Source organism: Crocodylus siamensis, chromosome 3 (assembly GCF_052110815.1).
Source record: "Crocodylus siamensis isolate JL-2025a chromosome 3, ASM5211081v1, whole genome shotgun sequence".
NCBI classification, from domain to species: domain Eukaryota; kingdom Metazoa; phylum Chordata; order Crocodylia; family Crocodylidae; genus Crocodylus; species Crocodylus siamensis.
The window spans coordinates 105,276,471-105,294,708 of NC_143397.1; the positions used below are offsets into that span (position 1 = coordinate 105,276,471).

An 18,238-nucleotide genomic window follows, 5' to 3' on the forward strand; every position below is an offset into this window, starting at 1 on the left:
AGTGACTAAACCTCAGAACTGACTGTTTTGATGCCCCCACCTTTGAGTTAGTTGGTTGCATGGAACATCTGGAAGGAATACAGCATTCTGTCTCAGTAGAAAGGGCTAGGTTATAAAACCCTAAAACCCTCATGTACCAACTAATGAATGATACTTCTCTGTCAAAGCAAATTTAGCTCAAGTTCAATTCAGATGAATTGTCTGAATTCACAAGTACAGCTTTCAACACCAAAGAGAGACTCCTGTGGCCTAGCAATTCAGGATTTTTCCAAGAGAGTCACGAGAACAGGGCTAGCACAAAACCTATGATTTACCAGGGCAGATTATGCACTCTCTTTATATTGCTGTACATGCGAAGTAGCTCCATACACTGATGCGAGCTCTGTGGATGAAGGAAATGGAGACCGTGCTCCAGGGCTAAAAGAACATTCAACTAGCAGTACGTTGGCATCAGGGTACAAAACCTTCATAGATATTCCCTGCATGTGAAAAGGTAATCAGTGTTTAAGTACCCAGTACTCTCACACATTAATTACACAAAACATTAAGAGTTTCCACAGAACCGACAGCTTTTCAGGCACCTGGTAAATTGCTTTGAACTAAGTTAAATGTAATGGAAGATGAATGTTCTGCCTGGGTTTAGAATAAAAAATATCAGACTAGACAAATTAAACTAATAAATGCCCAGCTTAATACACAGTACTGCCTTTCCCTTCTCACCATCTCCCCCGACATACTGCATTTTCCATTTCAGCGGGGGAGGCGAGCGAGGTTATAAACTGTACTTGAATTCAGCTCAGGATCTTGTAACACTTGAACTCTGAACCTTACTCAGTTCTCAGTTGCAAATAGGTAACTCAGAACAGATCAAGAGGTCATATTTTGTTTCACTCACACCCATCATGGCATTGCAATGGAGTTACATGTCTGTAACCTTCTTCAGATTTATACCAGTAAATGACAAACTAGAAATTATCCTGAAGTCTTTCATTACATTAGTAACGTAAAGCTTATTAGTGACATACCATTGACAAACACTTATTTTTACAAATACAGGTTGGCTGTGGGAGAGAATTTTTACCGTTCAGAGTACTTGCATATTTTATTAATTTACTCCACTTCGATGTTCCCAAAAAGCTCTGAGGCAACCAGTGCCTGAAACTTTCAAATGCATTGTTTGATATATAGTTCAAAGAAATGTCTTTTAGCACCTAAATTATTTTGATCATGGTAGCATAAGCCCCTGAAGAGAAGAGGATGTGGATAAGGTGACCAAACAATCAGAATATTGGTGCTATTTATCATTTGTCCAACCACACCAATTCTGCTCTCAGTAAGGCTTGGACAAAAGCTTCCAAAAATGAACTCTTATCACATCTTATCAACCTATAGTTGCTGTGGAAAGATTTGGACTTTGAAGCCCACGCCACAACTGTCATGTAAATTTTCTGAAGAAATTCTCTGAAGAAATGGTGTGCATGCAGGTACACACATACACACACAAACTGCTAGGCTCACTTTTGCCTAAAATAAAATGCAAAAATCAATTAAGGATTAAAATGGATCATGAAATATTGAGATGGACTTACAGATTTGATTTGATGAGCCAGATAACCAGTTTAACTCCAGTTACTGTGATCTTATAGGATAGATTGCAGTAATTCTTCATTTCTGCATCCAGCTTCAGAAGCACTTACTGGACCTTAGCAGCGCCTGTGCAGCCCACAGAAGAGTACCATTGCCCTCCGCTCGCCCCAGCCCTGCTCCTGGGACGTGGGGGCATGGGGTGGTGGGTGATGGTACTCCATCCCTGTCTGCCCGCACATACCCCCTAAGGCCTTCCCATTTACCCGCAGTTGATAACCCCTGTTGTAGACTACCTACACCTTGCTAGGTAAGTCAGTTAACACCTTTGTCCCTCAGTGCCCATTCTTTCTGAAAATAACTGCCCTAATTCATGGGGGTATTGCATGAATAAATACTCCAAAAAGTGTGAGGCATTCAGGTGCCTCTATGACCCCATAGCATAGACTGCAATATAAAATGACACACACACACACTCTTAAAAAGTTTTTATTAATTTTCATTGTTTAAAAAAACCCAAAAAACAAAAAACCCAAACCCATCAGTGCAACAATTCAGGATTCCCCTTCTCCTACCCCATCAATAAGCAGTAATTAAAGAAAAAAAATCAGGAAATACTGAGTGCTGGAGCCAATGGGTTAGCATTTTGCTATTTATTTCCTTTTGTCAAACTCTGAAAAAGTCCTCTGTATAAATTAAACAATGAAAAAAATGTTATTTTCAATTCTATGTCATCATTACAGTCAACATAATTCATAATAATGCTTCTAAAATGTGTGTCCACAATATATCAGGTATACATTTTGGGGAAAAGAAAAAAAGGGAAAAAAATATGACATTTTAGGCTTGTTAAAAGGATAATGGTCCCATATTTTTATTAACAGGTTAGCAAAACAAAATCCAATGGATTACAATATTTACATGTTATTTGAAAAATAAAGTAGTGATAAAAGCATGTCACAATCATTTATTTCATTTTTTTTTTCTTTTTCATTTTTGGTAACCATTACAAACACCCAATCCAGGTATGGAACTGTTTAAATACATTTGAAATGAGGCCAATTAAAAAACAAATACAGACACAAAATGTGTGTTTATACTTGTCCCTCCGATGCATTTTCCACATAATGCTCCCTCCCACCTCCGAAAAAAACCCAAAAAACAAAAACCCCCAAACCCACAAAGGATGAATCCTTAAAAGCAAAAAACACCATGCTTCTCAAGTAGCACTTATTCCACAAATGCAACATTTTTGCCATTGATTTTTATGTGAAGCTCTGTGGGACACTGTCTTCTCAGCAGCTTCCTGTCTTTTCCCTCCCCACCCGATATATTCCCCCCAAAAAAACAAAACAAAAAAACAAACAAAGACACATGCATTTTCTAAAACTAGGTTTCAGTCAAGTACTTTCTACTTTTTTGGAAAGAAACTCTTTTTGTTCTCGATCAGAACATACCACGGGCCTGGATCCTGTATTCCTTGCTCAGGCAAAAACTTCCATTGGCTTCAGCAGAACTTTCACCCAAGGAAAAGTGCAGGATCAGTCCCAAGGCGTGTAGATTCCTATTTAGTCTACGCTGCTCTCCTCATGCCAAAAGCTAAGGAGGAGGGAAAAAATAGCAACTCCCATCTTGAATCAGGCAAGAGTAGTTCTCCAGGCTCCATGTAGTATGAAACTATCTCACCTCCGCTTGCAAAATGATGTGTTAACAGACACCTCTCCCTCCCACTGCACCAAAACAAAAAAGAAACACACACTCCACGTACAAAAAGGCAGCCAATCTTAACAAAAAAAAAGTTACTGGTGTGAGACTGATAGATGTTAATATGACAAGCAACAGAATGGTTATGAGGACCTAAGTGTTTGGTCCGCAAGCTGCATAGCTGTGCCATAAGTTTGGTTCTTTAGTTTAAATTTGAGGAAAAAAAAGTTAAAACATCTTTGTTATTTCCGTGTTTAATTTAAAAAAAAGTTCTATTCACAAGAACTAATTTCCTTTCCCTGCCCGCACCCCCCCCTCCAAAAAAAATAATTTTACATGACAAACTTAATTGTGCTGTATTTGTAACACCTCAGGCTGATAGAAAATAAACATGTGGCAAACAAAACCGCACAATCAGTCACATGAAATCTATCAAATCCTAAAATTATAGTTGAATACTAACAAACAGCTTACCTGGAATAAAGGATGACAATTCACAAACAGTTATCTAGGAATTAAAGTCTCTTTCTTTTTTTTTGTTTTTTTTTTACTAAAATAATTAAAAAAATCACAGTATTTTAAGAAATAAAACCCACACTGGGATTTTAAGCACAATTTGTTTTCCTTTCTTTAAAACTTTTTTCATCCTCCATTCACCATCTTACCCAGCAGTCTCTCTACATTTAACCACAATGACAACAGGTAGTACTGACAAATGCAGAGATTTCCCTTGGTTAATTTTGAGGTACTAGGAAACAGGTGACTGTTTTAAGCAAAGCAGTTTTTTTTTTTCTTTTCTAAAGCAGTTGCATTCAGTCTGGAAAAGCGTAATGTATTAAAACTAGAAAAACGCACCGAAATTTGTGCGTCGAAAACTCGTCCCCCCCTTTCTTCCACGCGTGCGACGCTTCCATTCTCAAACAATCCAAGTCTCCATTGCAAAGCACGTTGTGTAAATGTAGAGATATATGGGGAGTTGCTTCATTAGTCCAAGGATGAATGTAACTTCCCATTGTCATGATCCAGAAGAAAAGATGCAGTGATGTAATGGAGCCACTTATTCCATCATTTAAATAACTTTAATATACACACACTCACACAGGTACCAGTGCTTTGAAAATAGATCATTCAGTCCTAAAAGCAGCTTTATTTTGTCCTTCTGCCCACCCCACCCACCCCACCCCATTCATCAATGTTCAAGTAATTTGATTAAAACCACACCAAAATGCTTATTCATTTTTGGCCTCTGAGTTCTCTTGGAGAGGTTTGTCGGTGGCTGCAACACTGACTGAAGTTTCATTCTTGTGGGAAAAGTCTAACATTATTTGCTCGCTGCCTTTCTTTTCTTCCACAGGCAGTACCTTAACAGCTTCCTCAGCATTCTCCTTTGGCTGGTCCTCACTGGTCCCTCGCTTACTTTCATTCAGAGCCCTGGAAATGTGAGCAATGAAAAGTGGAAAAAGTTAGGATTAGAAGCAAGTAAAACTAAGCCAATCTATACAGTTACCTCCCCAGCAAAAAAAAAAAAAAAAAAAGAGTGCAATTTTCCCGTGATAATGTTTTGGAGATAACAGGATCAGTCAAGCCCCTTGGGACCTCGTACAGCAGGGGCTGTCAACCTTTTTGCTTTGATATCCAGCCCCGTCACTGCCATAGACCACAAGTCTCTACCTCTCAGTGCCAGCTGGCTTACCCTAGTTGCTGATTCCCATCCCCTCTGCAGTGAGGACAGGCACAGATATGGGAGAGCAGTAGGCTCCACAGCAGACAGGACACTGCAGAGGGGATGGACAGCACAGCATAGCTCCGTGCTACTGATCCCTGTGCAATCAGACCAATCCAGCCAGTGGACCATAGGTTGCCGACTCCAGTACAGATGCCTGTAACAGGTGATGTAACAGAATGAAAATTTTAGTTTCCAAGAACCAAGGTAGGCTGCATGATATAGTAGTAAAGGCACTGGCCCACAAAAGAGATGACCTGGGTTCTTTCTACAGTTCGGGTGCTGGACTGCTTGTGTGACCCTCTCCTCCTATATGGGATGGTTTAGGAATACTGAATCCTGCAACTGTGCAGAGTGGGACTCAACTGACCACACGGCCCTTTCACCTTCTATGATTCTGTGATCATTTGAATTAAACTGTGAAATTCACTGATTATGAGCTGCCTCATAATGGCGAAGAAGGAAGGATTCTAATTTTACCTTTTCATCAAACAAAGTGCTTTTGACAGTATGGATACTGTGCAGGCATTATCCAGTGAGGGTTAGGTCAATCTATAAGCCCAATCATGCAGGCATTTGGAGGGCTTAGAACTCCCCAAAAAATGTTGTGCCCAATCTAAGGTAGTTCACACCTCAAGAAGTGCATTAACTTAGACTGAGATCAGGCTAACCTGATCTAGGAAGGAAACGGTTAACCCAACCTCCTGAACATCTGCACAAGTTAACAGCACAGCCCCAGGCCTGGAAAACCCAACCACTCACCCCAGGGCTGTGCTATTCCCACCCCAACCCTGACTGGCCTATTTTTAACCCTTTAACCCTCTGTCCCACTCCATCAACTGGCAGTCCCTCCCTTTCGCCCTGTAGACCTGCCAGCTGCCTCCATTCCACTCACCCGTCCCCACACATTGAGTTATTCACATGGGGTTCCCCGTGTGGCTGCCAGGAGCAGCAAAAGGCTGTATGTACCACTCCTGATCTACATTCAGGCAACTTAAAGTAAGCTGCATGAGCATAATCAGGCGTGACGAATGACTGAATGTACCCTATACAAACATCTAGGAAAGCTGTTCTTCCCCACAGCCCTATCTAAAATAATCCCTGGTCCCAGCCCCTAAACCCTTTCAACCACTGGCTTTCAATCACTCAAGTAACTCTCATCTAAAAAGGCAAGAGAAAGGATAGACATCACTACTATCTTTAACATTCTAGCACTAAGCAAAATGAATGTTACCATATTTACCTGAATATAAGACAAGGTGCACCCTCCCCCCCAATCAGCATGGGGAAAAAGCCCCTTGTCTTGTACATACGAAGTGAAGTGGGGAGCAGATAGCTGCTGTAGCTCTGACACTGGCCCTGGTTGGGGCCAGAGATGTGGGTTTTCTGGAAAATTTTGAATTGGAAAATTTTCCAATGTCCTACATAGAGCGCGATTTGATTTAGCATGTTTATTTTACTTATATTTAGTAAACAAAACTAAAAAAGCACCCCGTGTTAATTTTATGCCCCAATAGCCACAAGCATTTGAACTGAAATATTTGATTAAGAAAAAATTAAATACAGCACACTAAATGTGGTCTAAATGTTATATTCAAACAAATTCAAAGCTTTATGTGGAAAGAAATTATTTTTATTGGAATACTTGTAAAAATGTAAAGACAATACACAATAGCATGTACTTCCCTTCCATTGTTTGTTTATATTTGAGGGAAAAAACCCAAGGCACTGAAAACTGTTGACACACTAATATTAGCATACCCAAAGAACTGTGCATGACATGCCATGGTTGTCCACTCATCTACTTCAGCAGAGCTTAACTCTCTTCCATTGCAGCACCTCCAGTGTCACTATCACTATCTGTAGAATCACTTGCACTACTTATTGGTCCATTTCAGAATCCGACTGAGGCAAATCTGATTCACAACTACTCGACCCACATTCTCTTTCAGTAAAGGCAGAGATGTGGAGTGGAAAATTTTCCATGGAAAAATAAAGCACTGGAAAATTTTCCATCCCACGTCTCTGGTTGGGGCCGGAGTCAGACCCACAGCAGCCTCTTGCCTCCCCCCGTTCCTTCCCCTCTGCAGCTTCTGCCCCCCACCCCCCACTTTCTTCCCTCCCTATTAATGTCAAGCAAATCTCAGCTCCAGGTTGGGCTTGGCTCTCTCCCACAGAGCACATGGAAACTGCTTCCCCTGCCCAGCCAAATAGCAGCACCAACACTGGTACATGGACAGGTAAGGGTTGAGCTTCCACATGCCATGCTCTGGAACGGAGCAGCTCAAGCAGTGCCTGACAATAAAGGGAAGGTGGGGAGGAAAGAGGCAGAGACTGTGGGAGGTAGGGAGGGAAGAAGGAGAGACTGGGGAGAACGGGGAAAGGCTGAGGCTGTAGAGAGCTGGGGGTGGGGGATACAGGTGGCAAGCAGCCGGGCAGGCTGCAGGGGGAAAGGGGGTATTCAAGACAATCTTCCAATTCATAGATTCTGTACTTGGGAAATTATAACAAATATATAGAATATAATTATTGGGAGGGGGGGTCATCTTATATTCAGAGTCATCTTAAATGTGAGTAAATATGGTATCCCCCAGCCCCCGGCTCTAATAGTAACAGTGAGCAAACCTTCTGATTTGGAGAAATTAGGGCCCAAGATATTATCAGTTCGATTTACAAGATTTAGCTGATAAAAGTTTTGAAGGCTAGCAAGAGTATCACAAATGCACCCACCCACCCATGCTGTGGGCTTCCATGAGCACAGGAAACAACACGAAGTGCTGTGCTATTAACCCTATACTGTGAGTTTCAGCGAGGTGGTGCACATCTGAAAATCTTCAGCGAAAGATCAACTTCTTAATTCTATGTGACATCATAAATTTAAAAAAATCAGCCTTCTGAAAGAAATAGTACAAAGGAAAAACACTTAATAAATCCCTAGGAAAAGGTCACAGTTATCTGAAGAAGTCTTCATGCTGGTCCAGGAATTGACAAATGACAACAGTAAGTTCCAGCAACACTAATTATGGAGTTGGATCAATGAGTGGGAGGACACTTGAGGCCTTGAGGTCAGATTTAATGATAATCCTCAATTTGGTCTCATAATTCTTGCAAAATGCTCCAGATTTTGGTCCAAATTGGTGAAATGTTCTGAAGATTCACTGTACCCTTTTCTAGACTTATGTACTTTTTGTCCATCTCTGGAAAAGATGTTCCTTCTAGTTTGGGATCTGGGGTTTAAAGCTAGTCATCCCCACATCCAATACTGGATTAATGGAATGAGAAAGCATTTTAGGTCATTTTCTAGTCCCATAGCTACCTTAGAAAGTCCGGAGTGCCAGAGATTAATACATTTTTAAGGCTGGGACTATTACAATCATCTAGTCAAACCCCCTAGCATTAACATAGCCCATATTCCTGCAGTGAAGGGAATTCTTCTCTACCACTAGAAATATTCGTTCACCTCCCTGTTTTTGCCTTCACTAGGTATTGGAAGGAACAAAGATCTACTGTTGCCTTTGGCTGTTATGAAAAGCAGTTTGTAAAGCGACTTACATGCCATGCCTCAGTACATGTCGTTCCCACTCAGATCCCTCTGTAAATGATCGGCCACAAAACTCGCATGGAAAACGCTTCTCAGGAGCTCCGTTGTCTGAAAACATCAGAGAATCTGTTGCAGGAGGGAACAAATGTTAATCACAAGTTCATGAATGTCATGTCCAGAAGGGACCATTATGATCATCATCAACTGTGACCTCCTCCCCTTTAATCTTCAGGGAAAGAGGGGGAAAAGCTGCTGGGCCTTTTGAAAAAATCTGGCTCCAACTCTCACTACATACAAACAATGCAGAAGAAGATTCCTATCCTCCATGTTTACATCTATCTACAGAGATATGATACAATTGGTGTTAGGTCCCCATAGTTACAGTCTCAGTCTCCATGTTTCAGGTGGGGAGAGTATGCACCTCCTCCTTTCAGTTCAAAAACTATTTTGCCAGAAGCTTAACGTGGGAACAACTTGTAAGAGGGGGAGAAAAAACACAAGTCCCTATAGATTTTTCAGGCAGAGGCAAATTTTAGGCAACGTGGTTTCATTATATAAGGCATGTGATCCACCATATATGAAGTCCCTCATGACCCTGCACACGATGTCTCTTGTGTGCAAGACAAAACAAAATTCTTTCAGTGGTAACTACTGGACAGGTGTCTCATCTTGTCCTAATCCTTTACACAAAATGCTAGGGACCTCATTTGTAGAAGAGCCAGACAACTCCAACTGAAGCCATTAGAGGCTGTGGACACAGCACTTCTGAAAAACCAAGCCTTATGTGAACAGAGCCAGCTTTAACAAAAGATGAAACATTTTCTCACAAATTAAGAAGATCACCACACAAGCCATTAAAAATAATTGCATGGACTATCTCACTTGATTCTTTTCACTGGAAATGAGACAGCACCATCTGCTCAGAGCATTAATTCCTTAGCAGGGATTATCTTGAGCAAGAAATCAACAGAATGCCTTTCTGACTCCTCCCAAACTACCTAATGAAAGAAAAAGGGAATGTGCTTCATTTAATTTTGATCTCTGCTTCCCTGTCTTTTTCATTTTAAAATTTTACTTCATACTAGTCCAAATCCAGGAACTCAAAACTACTCCCACTTACTCTCCTTTCCTGCATATACACTTTGTACAAGCAGTTTTACCAAGACTTTGCTGGAGCCTGCCCTAAGTTAACTGTTTAAGCTGCAGTAGAAATATTTTTATCCTTTCACCACTGAATATTGGCAATCTGTTACATAATTAAAAATCAAAGGACCCAAACATCTTCTGATGTGAATTAGTACTGATTTAATTCTGCAAAGTCAGTTTATACCATTTAAGGATCTGGCCCTTAAGTTTAGTCCTAGATACTGATGCGTGTGGTACAAATTTAGAAGCATCACTATAACACCTCTTTTCTGTACCAAAGCTAGTCTAACACCTATTCAAAGAAAAACTTTGGAGGCAACAGCTGCTCTTCTGTGCAAGAATGCACCTAGACGACAGCAGACAATAGAAAATTTATTCTGGGCCTATGCAGGGGAGATACGGACAATGAAGCCTATTTTGCTCAAATGAATAGTGAGGATTTATACTTGTAATTCCCATTAACATTAATGAGTGTTACCCCTAGTAAATCCTCTACCCTTTCAGAACAGACTATATTCTTCCCTCCCTCTCCCCATGACTTCCCGATCAGTTTGGTTCGAAGGATTGTGAATGTGGGCTGCTTCTTGAAATAGAAAACAAGCTGAAAGTATTAAGTTCATCTCAAATCTACAGGAGCTCGGTTGGCACCAGGGCTCCAAATGGGAAGGAAAATATTTGTATGTTCAGGAACACCTGACTGTCCTTTTAGTGTCCTTGCATCTTGTACACAGGCATCACTTCTTTTTTTTTTTTTTTTTTTACTACTACACTGAGCACCCTTACAATTCAAGTTTGTTTCAAAATTAAGAGCCAGATTCATAGGGATAACCTGTGCCTTTATGACACTGCCTAGCCATATCAAAGGGTTCCAGAAGTATCCCAGAGAAGGAACATGTCTTCCCTATCCCTTCCCCCCTGTAGCTCCCAGATATGCCAGCAAGAAGTTATCCCTCTCCTACATACTGCTGTGTAGGGCTGTGTAAAGCTTCGGGTGGTAATTCAATATGGAGGAGATTCAGCCCGATTTGGTGACCAAATCTCTAAATCCGAATCGAAGCAGGGGACCAATTTAAACGTCCAAATCAATTCAAAGCTCTCTGAATCTTCAGAAAAGATTTGGAGAGCTTTGATAATTTGGGCAGTCCCCAGTGGCTGCAGTAGGGAGCTGCAGCAGACTCCGAGCTGGTAAGTACTAGGGACAGGGGAGGGGACCATGGGGGGACCCCTGCCAGCCCCACCCCCCATGGGTACCCCTGCCTACCCCAGCTCAGTACTCTCTGGTGCTCACTGGGTGCTGCTGGGTTGGGGGGCGATCCCTGATGCCCCCCACTGCATGTGGAGCTCTGCACGAGCCCCCTTTGCTCTCCCATGGGTGCCCCGCCTGGGCTAGCTCCGGCCCTTTAAGAAAAAAAAAGACAAGGAAAACCCCAGGACTCACTGCTCCTACAGTGGCCTTGGGGGGGCTCATGCAGAGCCCCCCACATGGCATGAGGCAGTGGGGAGCAGCAGGGATTGCCCCCTGCTAGCAGAAGCAGTGAGTCTGGGGGGTGGTTCTTAAAGGGCCAGAGCTGGCCCAGGTGGGGCATGCGTGGGGAAGGCTGGGGGAATGGGGGGATAGGTCAGAGGGCTTGTGCAGAGTCCCCCATGCAGCACCCGCTGAGTTGGGGCTTTTTTTTCCAAAGAGCCGGGAGCTGGGGTGGGCGGGGTAACCATTGCCAGGCTGATCTGGAGATTCGGCAGCAGCCAAATCTCTGAATCAGATTCGGCCGAATCGAATCAGGACAGTGATTCGAATCACCGAATCGAATCATTGTTCCCCAAATTGGCCAAATCTGAAGCAAATACTAGCCGCTTCGCACAGGCCTACAGCTATGGTATGAAGATATATGTGTGTCCCCTCCATGACTCACTTTCTCTGGAGAGGAAACAACTGGGTACATAGCTGTGCTTACTCCTGGGGGCTTGGATTCAATGCCTCAGTAGACCATGTATTGTTGCAAGAAGTGTTTTACGCCCCCCCCCCCCCCGCATTGTAGTCCAAGTCACAGTATAGGCCACAGTGGGACTCCTGGGGTGAATTCATGACTGCTAAAGTCTATGACTTCAATAGGGCCATATTTCATCCCTGGCACTGAGATGAGAGAAGACTCTTACATGATGTCCGTTCTCCAGCACATGATTGAGTCTATAATTGTCCTAATTGCCTAAGTGATACAGGACACTAAGTCCCATATTAAAAATTATTTTAGCTTGGCCTTTTAAAATGCTATTTTAACTTATTCCATAAAGGGGAGGAGGTAGGTGATCGTGGAATGTTTGCCCAAATTCCTTTCAGAGTACCAAGGCAGTTTTGATCCTGGAAAGGGTGAGGAAGTGAGGCGGGAAGAAGCATGTTTTTGTACCCACCATTTTAACGACCAAATATAGATTTCTTTAGATACTCACAGATGTAATGATACAGCTCCCAGTGAAAAAAATATTAAATAGTTATGATACTGTCTGTATCGTAATGGCGGTCCAAAGAAAGTATATTGGGGTTTGATAGCCCTGCTGAGTAAAATCCTGATGCAGAAGCCAGGAGTGTTAACATTTCATAAGTGTCAAGGGGTTTAAGAATCTTGAAAACAAAAATTCAATTTTTATGGATATTTTCTTTTTTCATAGAGAATGTAGAGGGATTCTGAGTGGCTCAGCTGACAGCACTCTTCCCTCTGTGCCTGAATACTACGGTTTCAAGCATCATAATAGCACCTGGGCTCCTACGCAGCGCTGATGCGATCCATAGGAGAACATGCCTCTTCATTCCTTTTTACTGTTGGTCTATGCAAGACTTCAATCAGTCAGCTACAGCTGCAAGTTAAAGAAACTGGTCCTCTAGCAAAAGTGGTACAGGCTGATTCTTTCAGCGCTGAATTTTCAAGGTTCAAAATGCCACTGTTGATCAGATGGAATACTGTTTATAAGGACACAGAAGTGCACTTTTATGTAGGGGCTGTACATTTAGAGATCTCAAACTGGTATGCATGGAATACATGCAAAACATAACCCTTTTGGTTCATCTGTTCACTTCTTCTAGGGCCACCAGCGAAGATCTCCTGGCACTATTTTTCAGTGGGAGTTAAGTGGTCTCCTGTCTGGCATGTCTCTCCTCTCATTAAATAACAACTCTGTGTGAGCCATCACAAGGCATACACTAAGGAAAGCGCCAAGTACTTATGATGCAATGATGCTAAACAAATGGCCAACACACTGGGATTTCACTAGGAAGAAAGGCATGACCTAAGTCCACATTCTGTTCTACATGCTGCCTGTGAGTCATCAGCAAGTTGTCACATTTATAAATTAGAAAAAAAAGAAAACTCGAGTAGATGTTTTGTTTTCTTTGGAAAAAACCCCTTTCCAATACAACTCTGACTTTAGGTTCAGAGAGAGGGGGAGGCCACAAAAAGATCACAGTGATCCTCTAGTTAATGGCGTAGAAGCCAGTAAACTGCCAGAAGAGACTGCAGGACTGAATGGTTCAGGGTTTTGGTAACGGGATAGGCAAAGCCAGACTTCTGTGCATCATCAGTTCAAAGTGAACCAATCAGCAGTGACTAAAAGTCTTTGCTATATTGTGTGTGGTGGATGGCATGGTGGGACTATGCATTACATGGAGTTCTTTAGTTCTCAGAGGCATTGGTATGCAGTAAATTGACTTGAACAGTGAAGGGTAAAAAAAACCCCATGGTATGATACGCAGCAGATATTCCCTTTCTTCTCCCTACCCAACCAATGATGGCCGAATAAGGATCTGTAGCTGTAAAACAAGAATGATGCTATTATTTGTTTGATAAATAGTTTCCCCTAAGAGTGAGTATGCTATTAACACTAGTTCTACATAGCCCTGGTAATTTAAAACTTACAACAGACACAGGCACTGATTCAGCAATGTACTTAAGCACGTGCCCAAGCACATGAATGGTCTTATTGGAGTAATTTGAACTATTCACATGCTTAAAATTAGGGACATGCTTTAGTATGTTACTCAGTTGGGACCTTCCTAAGTACTGCCCTTCCAAGACAGAATATGGCCCTACCCTCACTCCCAAGTTGCCAGACAGAATGAAACTTAAAAAGGCAGAAAATGCACAATCCCACCCCTCCTCTCCAAAATACAGCAAGACAGATCAATAATGATGCTCCAAAATTAGTTTCTCTCCTAACTTTGACCTAAGAAGTTTATTATGTCATAATAAAATTGCAAATGATTTATCAGCACATAACTGGAAGTCATGGAATAGACAGCCATGCTACATAACAACTGCTCATACATGCAAGTATAAATATAATCTGCTTTTCTCTCAACATGTCACTCTCATATCATTTTGTTTTTCTTAGCACCCAACACACTTCTTGATGTTCCCAAAGAACCTTTTGGGTAAAATTCTGAGGTAATCCTGGAAACTGCATCTGTAGAAGTGGCCCATCAAAAATTTTAATTCTCTTTCCACTGTGATGCCTCTACATGCCTGAAGAAAAGGGCCATTGAGTCAATAGCAGATTTTGCTTGATGGTGGGTGCTTAGATTAGAAGGTCTATAGCATAAAAAAAAGGAGACATAGAAAAGGAAACAAGACTGACCTCTATCTTCAGTTTTGGGGCTCATCTCCTCTTCCTTCTCTTCCTCATCACTGCTGGAGCTCTCTGTTTTCCCCTTCATTTGTTCCAGCTGATCCAAGTTAACCCGTCCAACCAGCTCAAAATTACGACTCACCTTAAAAGAAACAATGTAATCAACAATTAACATTAACAACATCACTATCTATCAAAAAAACCTTCTACTGGCATAGTAAAGCCTGGCAATGAAAACTTGGCAACACACCCTGTCAAATTAATACCCAATCACTTTAAACACAATTAGAAATGCAGCTAATTGGTTTTCTTTAGTGTTTATACTGCATTTCTCCCTGCTTCTCCTTGCAGAGCTCTTGGTACCTGAACACAAAACAAAAAAGATTCTTCAGATATTAAGAACATGACTTTAAAAACAATGACAAGAACAACAACAAAACCCCCAAAATTAAATAGCACTCTTTACCCCCAGGATCACTTCATGTTTGCCTGGGGAGCACTAAATTGATGCAGTATAGCAGTAACATAGCACCACACCAGAGTAAAAATATCCTTTGGGAATGGTTCATTCAATTTCTTTTGTGAAGAGATGGGTCTTTTACTAAGCACATGGCTGCTGCCTGTGCATGTTCCCTTACACTCATTAATAACAGATTAATTTTCATTATAAAGGTTGCAGAGTGCTTAACAAACTGATTTACAGACTATAATGGGAACACTTCACCCAGCAGATAACCCTTAGGTAAAATTCATCAGCTATTTAGCAACTCACAGGAACAGTACACACAAGTGAAGAACTCTACTGCATCCAACACAAACTACAGAGTAGGAGGAGATGGCACAGGTCAGGTTTATGACACAGGTGGAGAACGTGGAATGCTGCCATGACACTGAGGTTAATATCATCTGTTTAACAACTGCCCTGTGATTTTCAGTCAGGCTAATAGTCAGGACTGGATTTGCATCTCATCCAAAAAGACAGTGGTTCCAGCAGCATGAGCATTATGCCAGGGAACCAATCCAGTATGGACTTAAAAGAGGGCTGAATCCCTCTTGTAGCACTTTAAATGAAGCGCTGGCCTTGTCTGACCTTGTTTTAGCTGTTTGCAGGGAGGGGCGTTGGAATTAATCTAAAGCGCAGGTCATTTCATAACAGGGAATTTTTTACTAAGCAACGTGGCTTCCAACAGGCAAACTACAATGAGCACAAGAGTGAAACAGGAGCAGCTGGAACTAAAAAGCACTGCTAGGTACATAAATCATGCATAGAAACTTAAGCTAGGAGAGAGAAAAACAGAGTAACTAGTAAGATAACTGCTGCAGACTCTTACTGGAGAGGAGGGAAGTACACATCTCCAGTGAGAGTCAGAATGGGGTTAAACCTTCCTAGACTGAAGAACTCAGGAGCAGGTTAGGAATCCTCCCCCTCTACATGCAACTGGGACCTTAGCTGCAACCAGCAGGGGAAATGGGAGATCTTTATGTTCTAGCTAAAATAGTACAGCAGAGAAGCACAGGAAGACTGTAAAGCAACAGTAATGAAAAGGGGAGGCAGGCATGCAAACTGCTAATAGACCAACATGAGCAAAAGAAATTGCACTACAGTTCACAGTGTGAATTTAAAAAATGCAGTAGAGTAACATTTCAAAGCAAAATGAGTTTGGCTGAAGCTGTTGATACTCACCTTTTCCCCACCCCCTAAAGCCAAGAGAAGCCCATGGAAAGGCTTCTATCGACTCACTCCTATGGGTTTGGAGCAGGTCTAGAGTCAGAGAATTCCAAAAGCTGATGCTGCCAAAGTAGCCCTAACTTAGCATGCTGTGCACATGATCTATTTGTTGTGGATCTTTCCCTTGTGAAATGTAAATGGGAATGCATGGCACTCTTTGTTACTGAAATATGCATGGCATGTGATGTAGTTGCCAAAGCAGTCTTAACTTCTGGAATCTCCTGACTTTTATGAGGCTGGACGAAACAGCCTTCATGTTACTTCATGACTTAATTTAGAAAACAAACAAACAAAACATCAAAGCAAAAAATCCAAACAATATTTACCTAAGTATTTACATGAATCTCCTTTTCAGGTAATCATTCTGTATATTCATGGGTAGATACATTCCAGAAGATGTATCCAAAATTCAAGAAAAAAACCCTCAAAACCATAATTTTTGAAAATATGGGATTTCAGAAAATGTAAATTCCAGCCTGTGGGGACCAATCAGATTCTGAATCATCAGTGTATACATGTGACAAACTAAATTTCACCATTTGAAGAAAATACGAAGAGGTCTATAGCTGCAAATAAAACTCTGAGAACTCACTTTGTGCTCATCTCGAAGGTGAGCATCCAGCTCCTCTGTGTGTTTGGTCTCATAGTAACAGAGTTGGCATTTGTAAGGTTTCAGTTCATTGTGCTTCTCTATATGCTGCTGCAAGCTCTCATCGCTGGAACAGGTGAAGGTACACTTATCACAGCGGAAAACGACTCCCTGCAAGTATTTTGACAGTTTGGAACGGCAGACTTCGATGGGAACAACTCGCTCTTCTGTTGGGAGAAGCACAATGAAATTAAAGTGTTTATTAAGGAAAAAAATGGACATACAACATACACACAAGCATACAGAACAAGATCTGCTAATTTACTCATGCAATTTATCTACCAAGGAGCAGGAACTGAACTAGAATGAAAAAGAAATGCAACTCTTTTTCTCTCACAGAGGTAGGGTGAACCCTCCAGGACTATGTATTAGAAAAAATAAGGAAAAGATTAGAAAAAAAATTAGAAAAGATCTCAGGAGGTCATCTAGTCCAACAGTTCTCAACCTTTTTTGTACCAGGACCCATTTGTAAACATTGATGGCCAGTCCCGACCCAGTAAATAATTAAAGTAGAAAACAGCCTGTTGGTGCCCCTCACTCCCGACCTGCTGCCCCCTGCCTTCAGGATACAGCTCCCCAGCATGTGGGGTAAGGGGTGGATGTGTGGGGCGGAAGGGTATGGGGGGGCACATACCTTCCAAGATTTGTGTGCCCACAGCAGGCATGGGGCTGCAGCCTAGCTGGACCAGCATGGGCAGGAGCCATCTGTGCGGCTCAGCAGGAGCTGCCACTGTGGTCCAGCAGGCAGGACCCAGCACAGGAGAGTGGAGCAGGGCAGCAAGACTCATTGCTGCCACCGGGACCTCTGTGCCAGCTACACAGCCAGCAGTGCAAGAAGTTACAGACTGGACAGGGGGCCCACGCTGCCCTCATCTCTTCCCACTGCCAGCTGCTTCTCTCAAGCTGCCTGCACTGTCCCCCATCTCATCTCTCCTCCGAGGTAGAGCCACAGCCCGAGGGGAACAGCAGAGGTGGCAACAGCCAAGCCATCGTGTCAAGGTAGAGCCACAGCCCAGCGTGTGAGCAGCTGCTGGTGGGAGGAGGTGAGAGTATGGTAGCCCCCCCTTCCCTCCCCCCCAGTCCATTACTTCTCATGCTGCTGGCCCTCTGATGCATCACCCCACAGTCCTCTGACACATCACCTTTGCCCCCCGCTTCTGATGCATCATGCCCTCCCCACCCCCTAAACTTACCTGTGGGGAACTGCAAGAGATGCCATATGTTGCCTGGCTGCCACATGGATGTATGCTTGCACACATGCATGTCATGCCCCCCACCTGATCACTCTCCTCTTGCTCCCCCCAGCCCAAAGCAACCCCTTGCAGGCTCAAACTGCCAGCCTGCAAGGGGAAACCCATAGTTACCCACATTTTTCTCCTTTAAAGGAGAATCCAGTTTTAAAGTTTGTTTGTGATCTTTTCATAAATTCTTGTGACCCAATTGTGTGTCACAACCCATGGACTGAGAAACACTGATCTTGTCCAACCCCCAGCCCCAACTCTAACTGCCCTTTCCCAGGTCCTCAGGAAGGGCAATTTTTGCCTGAAA

The 18,238-nt window shown here is 42.5% G+C and overlaps 1 protein-coding gene across 9 annotated transcripts in view; it reads right to left on the bottom strand.

The window, feature by feature from the left end:
• Positions 1–2,100: 2,100 nt before the first annotated feature.
• The window catches only part of ZNF462 (zinc finger protein 462), a 126,239-nt gene continuing 110,101 nt past the window's right edge, over positions 2,101–18,238 (bottom strand). For 8 of the 9 annotated variants that reach the window (XM_090038906.1, XM_090038907.1, XM_090038904.1 and 5 more), the window contains 4 exons: positions 16,634–16,857; positions 14,322–14,454; positions 8,564–8,678; positions 2,102–4,719 (listed from right to left, as the gene is read on the bottom strand). In XM_090038906.1, coding sequence (XP_089895032.1) covers positions 4,518–4,719; positions 8,564–8,678; positions 14,322–14,454; positions 16,634–16,857 — 674 coding nt within the window. In that variant the 3' untranslated portion in view covers positions 2,102–4,517. Of the gene's footprint in view, positions 4,720–8,563; positions 8,679–14,321; positions 14,455–16,633; positions 16,858–18,238 lie in introns of all 9 variants that reach the window. The other variant, XM_090038912.1, reaches the window with a different exon arrangement.